This window comes from Crocodylus siamensis, chromosome 5 (genome assembly GCF_052110815.1).
Source record: "Crocodylus siamensis isolate JL-2025a chromosome 5, ASM5211081v1, whole genome shotgun sequence".
Classification (NCBI taxonomy): Eukaryota; Metazoa; Chordata; order Crocodylia; family Crocodylidae; genus Crocodylus; species Crocodylus siamensis.
The window spans coordinates 73,502,394-73,510,807 of record NC_143399.1 but is presented as its reverse complement, the minus strand read 5'-3'; the positions used below and the strand labels follow the sequence as shown (position 1 = coordinate 73,510,807).

General features: G+C 57.9%; 1 protein-coding gene across 1 annotated transcript in view; it reads left to right on the top strand.

The window, feature by feature from the left end:
• Nucleotides 1–2,047: 2,047 nt before the first annotated feature.
• The window catches only part of LOC149864280 (uncharacterized), a 31,733-nt gene continuing 25,366 nt past the window's right edge, over nucleotides 2,048–8,414 (top strand). The window contains exons 1-3 of the mRNA XM_090049776.1: nucleotides 2,048–2,101; nucleotides 3,080–3,313; nucleotides 5,073–5,306. Coding sequence (XP_089905902.1) covers nucleotides 2,048–2,101; nucleotides 3,080–3,313; nucleotides 5,073–5,306 — 522 coding nt within the window. The remainder of the gene's footprint in view (nucleotides 2,102–3,079; nucleotides 3,314–5,072; nucleotides 5,307–8,414) is intronic.

The window sequence follows — 8,414 nt, the reverse complement described above, 5'->3', positions numbered from 1 at the left end:
CCCAGCTAAACCAATAACAAAGAGCTACCACGGCAGGTGCACTGCAGACGCGAGCCTCCCACGGAAAGGAAAATCCATCACTTGGCATCCGAACCACAGCTCTGTGCCAGCCCCTCCTAAGGAACCCTGAGGATGCCAGGCCTCTCCGTGGACATTCGGCAGAAACTGAATATAAGCCCTGACAGGCATTCTGCTGCGGGAAAGGACCGGCGAGTACAAGTAGGAATAGGCACCCATCATTCCAAAGAGTGCCACCAAGTTACCACACATTCCCAGGCACAGGATACAAATGCCAGCACTTTCTGTGTACAAAGAAAAGAAAGTGCTGCCTCATTTCGATGCTGCTCCTTTCGGGAACAGCCACACAGGAACTTTCGGTCCAATGACACCCTCGCCAGCTACTCATACAATGGCGGGACTCTGACAAAGACGCTGACCTCGAACATAGCAGTGACGAACTGCCCCTCCTGTCCTTCGGGGACAGTACTTCCCCCACCAAGTTTCGATCCACAAGCTGCGCGATGCCATGCAGTGCTCACATCCGTCCTGGCACAGGAGCCAAACGGCAGCACTCTCAGCCCAAAGGGTAGATAGTGCGTCCCGGTTTGGCTCTTGATCCTTCACATCAAGCCGCACAGGGACCGGCAGCTCTGCTTCCAGCCTCTGCAGCTACGCCAGCGATCAAAAGCCACTGGGGCTCTTGCACTGCAGCTGCGAGCCACCCAAGCAACGCAGCGTCCATGACTTCGCGTCCCAACCGCAGCTCTTGCTGAAACATCCCTAAACGTAAGTGCTCCCGGGTGAGGCCTAGGTCACGAGTCAAGCCAACTCCAACTTCAGTGGGAAACCCTCAACAGAGGCATCTAGCTTTCCGCCCTCGAGGCTCCCTGCCCCACTCTAAACCCAAGGGCATCTTCCCAGGACCAGCATCCAAATGCCAGCACTCTCTGTGTTCAAAGAGAAGAAAGTGCTTCCTCATTTGGATGCTGATCTTTCGGCGACGGACCACACAGGAACCTCTCCGTCCAGTGCCAGCCTCGGCACCTACTCCCAAGACGACGACGCTCGCATGGAGAATGTCACCTCCCCGATAGTAGAGAGGAACTGCCCCTCCGGTCCTTCTTTTGGATAAAACTCTCCCTCCAACTTAGAAGCCGCGCGATGCCACGCGGTGCACGAGTCAAGCCAACTCCAACTTCAGTGGGAAACCCTCAACAGAGGCATCTAGAAAGCTTTCCGCCCTCGAGGCTCCCTGCCCCACTCTAAACCCAAGGGCATCTTCCCAGGACCAGCATCCAAATGCCAGCACTCTCTGTGTTCAAAGAGAAGAAAGTGCTTCCTCATTTGGATGCTGATCTTTCGGCGACGGACCACACAGGAACCTCTCCGTCCAGTGCCAGCCTCGGCACCTACTCCCAAGACGACGACGCTCGCATGGAGAATGTCACCTCCCCGATAGTAGAGAGGAACTGCCCCTCCGGTCCTTCTTTTGGATAAAACTCTCCCTCCAACTTAGAAGCCGCGCGATGCCACGCGGTGCCCACGGTGGTCCAGGCACAGGAGCCAAACGGCAGCGCTCTCTCAGTCCAAAGAGTAGAAAGTGCGTCCTGGTTTGGCTCTTGATCCTGGAGAACATGCTGCACAGCAACGGGCAGCCCTGAAGAGACGCTGCGGCAGGTGAACCGCAGCTGGCAGCCAGCCACCCCAAGGGGGATCCATGACTTAGCGTCCCAACCAGAGCTCTTGCTCGAACATCCCTAAACGTAAGTGCTCCCGGTTGAGGCCTAGGTCACGGGTCAAGCCAACTCCAACTTCAGTGGGAAACACTCAACAGAGGGATCCAGAAAGCTTTCCGCCCTCAAGGCTCCCTGCCCCGCTCTAAACCCAAGGGTCATGGGGGGATTCTCTCAGGCCGCACACACCCGTCTTGCCAGTCTCAAAGATATTCCCCTGCCACAAGCCGGCTCTCTGGCAAGCACATTTCTGTGCCAGCCCCTCTTCAGGAACCTTGAGGAAGACAGGCCTCTGCCTGGACATTGGGCGCGAAATGAACACGAGCCTTGAGAGGCATTCTGCTGGGGGAAAGGACGGGCGAGTACGGGTAGGCACAGGGACCTGCCCTGCCCTGCCCCGCCCCATCCCTGCAGGCACATTCTCTCTGTCCTCGTGACACGAGCAGCTGTCAGAAGCCAGACAGTGCCACAAGCTCAGCGCATCTTCCCAGGAACAGCATCCAAATGCCAGCGCTCTCTGGGTTCAAAGACAAGAAAGTGCTTCCTCCTTTGGATGCTGCTCCTTTGGGGACGAGCCACACAGCATCCAATGCCAGCCTCGTCGGCTACTCCTGAAATGATGGCATTCTGATGGAAAATGTCACCTGCGGCATGGCAATGAGGAGCTGCCCCTCCCATCCTTCGGGGATAATACTCGGTCTCTCCCCAAGACATCTGTCTGGCTTCCAGAAACTCTACCAGGCCATGCGGTGCCCACATCCGTCCTGGCACAGGAGCCAAACGGCAGCACTCTCTCAGTCCAAAGAGTAGACAGTGCTCCCTGGTTTGGCTCCTGATCCTTCACATCGAGCCGCACGGGAATCTGCTTCCAGCCTGCACAGCTAGCCCTCCGACGAGGACCCACTGGGCCAATTGCCCTGCACCTGCCAGCCACCAATGGAAAGGAGAATCCATGACTTAGCGTCCCAACCACAGCTCTTGCTGGAACATCCCGAAATGTAAGTGTCCCTGCTTGAGGCCAAGCTCAAAGGGGAACCCTCAGCCCGGGTATCTGGCAAGCTTTCGACCCTCCCGCCTCAATTCCCCACTCTCAACCCAAAGCCAATGCACACACTCTTTCGGACGCTACCAACCAGTCTTCCCTGGCTGCAAGAGAGGCCACAGCCCCCGAGCCCGCTCCATAGAACGGCGCTGTCCTTGCCAGCCCACCTCGGGGAACGTGGGCAAGCCACGAATCTCCCTACACAACTAGGTCTTTTCCTTCAGGCGCTAGCTGGGGCGGAACCTGGCAGGCGACAACGGGTCCGGCTAGGAAACTGCCCCCTTCCCCTCTCCTTCTTGGCAAGTTCTCCTCCTCCCAGTCAGACGATCAGCTGCCACAAGCCACAATGCTGCCACATCTTCCCAGGACCAGCATCCAAATGCCAGCACTCTCTGTGTTCAAAGAGAAGAAAGTGCTTCCTCATTTGGATGCTGATCTTTCGGCGACGGACCACACAGGAACCTCTCCGTCCAGTGCCAGCCTCGGCACCTACTCCCAAGACGACGACGCTCGCATGGAGAATGTCACCTCCCCGATAGTAGAGAGGAACTGCCCCTCCGGTCCTTCTTTTGGATAAAACTCTCCCTCCAACTTAGAAGCCGCGCGATGCCACGCGGTGCCCACGGTGGTCCAGGCACAGGAGCCAAACGGCAGCGCTCTCTCAGTCCAAAGAGTAGAAAGTGCGTCCTGGTTTGGCTCTTGATCCTGGAGAACATGCTGCACAGCAACGGGCAGCCCTGAAGAGACGCTGCGGCAGGTGAACCGCAGCTGGCAGCCAGCCACCCCAAGGGGGATCCATGACTTAGCGTCCCAACCAGAGCTCTTGCTCGAACATCCCTAAACGTAAGTGCTCCCGGTTGAGGCCTAGGTCACGGGTCAAGCCAACTCCAACTTCAGTGGGAAACACTCAACAGAGGGATCCAGAAAGCTTTCCGCCCTCAAGGCTCCCTGCCCCGCTCTAAGGGTCTGGGGGGATTCTCTCAGGCCGCACACACCCGTCTTGCCAGTCTCAAAGATATTCCCCTGCCACAAGCCGGCTCTCTGGCAAGCACATAAAGACACCCTGGGGGAAAGGACGGGCGAGTACGCCCTGCCCCATCCTTCCAGGGTCATGGGGGGATTCTCTCAGGCCGCACACACCCGTCTTGCCAGTCTCAAAGATATTCCCCTGCCACAAGCCGGCTCTCTGGCAAGCACATTTCTGTGCCAGCCCCTCTTCAGGAACCTTGAGGAAGACAGGCCTCTGCCTGGACATTGGGCGCGAAATGAACACGAGCCTTGAGAGGCATTCTGCTGGGGGAAAGGACGGGCGAGTACGGGTAGGCACAGGGACCTGCCCTGCCCTGCCCCGCCCCATCCCTGCAGGCACATTCTCTCTGTCCTCGTGACACGAGCAGCTGTCAGAAGCCAGACAGTGCCACAAGCTCAGCGCATCTTCCCAGGAACAGCATCCAAATGCCAGCGCTCTCTGGGTTCAAAGACAAGAAAGTGCTTCCTCCTTTGGATGCTGCTCCTTTGGGGACGAGCCACACAGCATCCAATGCCAGCCTCGTCGGCTACTCCTGAAATGATGGCATTCTGATGGAAAATGTCACCTGCGGCATGGCAATGAGGAGCTGCCCCTCCCATCCTTCGGGGATAATACTCGGTCTCTCCCCAAGACATCTGTCTGGCTTCCAGAAACTCTACCAGGCCATGCGGTGCCCACATCCGTCCTGGCACAGGAGCCAAACGGCAGCACTCTCTCAGTCCAAAGAGTAGACAGTGCTCCCTGGTTTGGCTCCTGATCCTTCACATCGAGCCGCACGGGAATCTGCTTCCAGCCTGCACAGCTAGCCCTCCGACGAGGACCCACTGGGCCAATTGCCCTGCACCTGCCAGCCACCAATGGAAAGGAGAATCCATGACTTAGCGTCCCAACCACAGCTCTTGCTGGAACATCCCGAAATGTAAGTGTCCCTGCTTGAGGCCAAGCTCAAAGGGGAACCCTCAGCCCGGGTATCTGGCAAGCTTTCGACCCTCCCGCCTCAATTCCCCACTCTCAACCCAAAGCCAATGCACACACTCTTTCGGACGCTACCAACCAGTCTTCCCTGGCTGCAAGAGAGGCCACAGCCCCCGAGCCCGCTCCATAGAACGGCGCTGTCCTTGCCAGCCCACCTCGGGGAACGTGGGCAAGCCACGAATCTCCCTACACAACTAGGTCTTTTCCTTCAGGCGCTAGCTGGGGCGGAACCTGGCAGGCGACAACGGGTCCGGCTAGGAAACTGCCCCCTTCCCCTCTCCTTCTTGGCAAGTTCTCCTCCTCCCAGTCAGACGATCAGCTGCCACAAGCCACAATGCTGCCACATCTTCCCAGGACCAGCATCCAAATGCCAGCACTCTCTGTGTTCAAAGAGAAGAAAGTGCTTCCTCATTTGGATGCTGATCTTTCGGCGACGGACCACACAGGAACCTCTCCGTCCAGTGCCAGCCTCGGCACCTACTCCCAAGACGACGACGCTCGCATGGAGAATGTCACCTCCCCGATAGTAGAGAGGAACTGCCCCTCCGGTCCTTCTTTTGGATAAAACTCTCCCTCCAACTTAGAAGCCGCGCGATGCCACGCGGTGCCCACGGTGGTCCAGGCACAGGAGCCAAACGGCAGCGCTCTCTCAGTCCAAAGAGTAGAAAGTGCGTCCTGGTTTGGCTCTTGATCCTGGAGAACATGCTGCACAGCAACGGGCAGCCCTGAAGAGACGCTGCGGCAGGTGAACCGCAGCTGGCAGCCAGCCACCCCAAGGGGGATCCATGACTTAGCGTCCCAACCAGAGCTCTTGCTCGAACATCCCTAAACGTAAGTGCTCCCGGTTGAGGCCTAGGTCACGGGTCAAGCCAACTCCAACTTCAGTGGGAAACACTCAACAGAGGGATCCAGAAAGCTTTCCGCCCTCAAGGCTCCCTGCCCCGCTCTAAACCCAAGGGTCATGGGGGGATTCTCTCAGGCCGCACACACCCGTCTTGCCAGTCTCAAAGATATTCCCCTGCCACAAGCCGGCTCTCTGGCAAGCACATTTCTGTGCCAGCCCCTCTTCAGGAACCTTGAGGAAGACAGGCCTCTGCCTGGACATTGGGCGCGAAATGAACACGAGCCTTGAGAGGCATTCTGCTGGGGGAAAGGACGGGCGAGTACGGGTAGGCATAGGGACCTGCCCTGCCCCATCCTTCCAAAGAGTGCCACCAAGTTCCCACACCTTCCCAGGAACAGCATCCAAATGCCAGCACTCTCCCTGTTCAAAGACAGAAAGCGCTCCCTCCTTTCGATGCTGATCCTTCGGAGACAAACCACACACGAACCTCCCGGTCCAATGCCAGCCTTGCCAGCTACTCCTGTACTTCCCCCGCCAAACTTCGATCCACAAGCTGCGCGATGCCACGCAGTGCTCACATCCGTCCTGGCACAGGAGCCAAACGGCAGCACTCTCAGCCCAAAGGGTAGATAGTGCGTCCCGGTTTGGCTCTTGATCCTTCACATCAAGCCGCACAGGGACCGGCAGCTCTGCTTCCAGCCTCTGCAGCTACGCCAGCGATCAAAAGCCACTGGGGCTCTTGCACTGCAGCTGCGAGCCACCCAAGCAACGCAGCGTCCATGACTTCGCGTCCCAACCGCAGCTCTTGCTGAAACATCCCTAAACGTAAGTGCTCCCGGGTGAGGCCTAGGTCACGAGTCAAGCCAACTCCAACTTCAGTGGGAAACCCTCAACAGAGGCATCTAGAAAGCTTTCCGCCCTCGAGGCTCCCTGCCCCACTCTAAACCCAAGGGCATCTTCCCAGGACCAGCATCCAAATGCCAGCACTCTCTGTGTTCAAAGAGAAGAAAGTGCTTCCTCATTTGGATGCTGATCTTTCGGCGACGGACCACACAGGAACCTCTCCGTCCAGTGCCAGCCTCGGCACCTACTCCCAAGACGACGACGCTCGCATGGAGAATGTCACCTCCCCGATAGTAGAGAGGAACTGCCCCTCCGGTCCTTCTTTTGGATAAAACTCTCCCTCCAACTTAGAAGCCGCGCGATGCCACGCGGTGCCCACGGTGGTCCAGGCACAGGAGCCAAACGGCAGCGCTCTCTCAGTCCAAAGAGTAGAAAGTGCGTCCTGGTTTGGCTCTTGATCCTGGAGAACATGCTGCACAGCAACGGGCAGCCCTGAAGAGACGCTGCGGCAGGTGAACCGCAGCTGGCAGCCAGCCACCCCAAGGGGGATCCATGACTTAGCGTCCCAACCAGAGCTCTTGCTCGAACATCCCTAAACGTAAGTGCTCCCGGTTGAGGCCTAGGTCACGGGTCAAGCCAACTCCAACTTCAGTGGGAAACACTCAACAGAGGGATCCAGAAAGCTTTCCGCCCTCAAGGCTCCCTGCCCCGCTCTAAACCCAAGGGTCATGGGGGGATTCTCTCAGGCCGCACACACCCGTCTTGCCAGTCTCAAAGATATTCCCCTGCCACAAGCCGGCTCTCTGGCAAGCACATTTCTGTGCCAGCCCCTCTTCAGGAACCTTGAGGAAGACAGGCCTCTGCCTGGACATTGGGCGCGAAATGAACACGAGCCTTGAGAGGCATTCTGCTGGGGGAAAGGACGGGCGAGTACGGGTAGGCATAGGGACCTGCCCTGCCCCATCCTTCCAAAGAGTGCCACCAAGTTCCCACACCTTCCCAGGAACAGCATCCAAATGCCAGCACTCTCCCTGTTCAAAGACAGAAAGCGCTCCCTCCTTTCGATGCTGATCCTTCGGAGACAAACCACACACGAACCTCCCGGTCCAATGCCAGCCTTGCCAGCTACTCCTGTACTTCCCCCGCCAAACTTCGATCCACAAGCTGCGCGATGCCACGCAGTGCTCACATCCGTCCTGGCACAGGAGCCAAACGGCAGCACTCTCAGCCCAAAGGGTAGATAGTGCGTCCCGGTTTGGCTCTTGATCCTTCACATCAAGCCGCACAGGGACCGGCAGCTCTGCTTCCAGCCTCTGCAGCTACGCCAGCGATCAAAAGCCACTGGGGCTCTTGCACTGCAGCTGCGAGCCACCCAAGCAACGCAGCGTCCATGACTTCGCGTCCCAACCGCAGCTCTTGCTGAAACATCCCTAAACGTAAGTGCTCCCGGGTGAGGCCTAGGTCACGAGTCAAGCCAACTCCAACTTCAGTGGGAAACCCTCAACAGAGGCATCTAGAAAGCTTTCCGCCCTCGAGGCTCCCTGCCCCACTCTAAACCCAAGGGCATCTTCCCAGGACCAGCATCCAAATGCCAGCACTCTCTGTGTTCAAAGAGAAGAAAGTGCTTCCTCATTTGGATGCTGATCTTTCGGCGACGGACCACACAGGAACCTCTCCGTCCAGTGCCAGCCTCGGCACCTACTCCCAAGACGACGACGCTCGCATGGAGAATGTCACCTCCCCGATAGTAGAGAGGAACTGCCCCTCCGGTCCTTCTTTTGGATAAAACTCTCCCTCCAACTTAGAAGCCGCGCGATGCCACGCGGTGCCCACGGTGGTCCAGGCACAGGAGCCAAACGGCAGCGCTCTCTCAGTCCAAAGAGTAGAAAGTGCGTCCTGGTTTGGCTCTTGATCCTGGAGAACATGCTGCACAGCAACGGGCAGCCC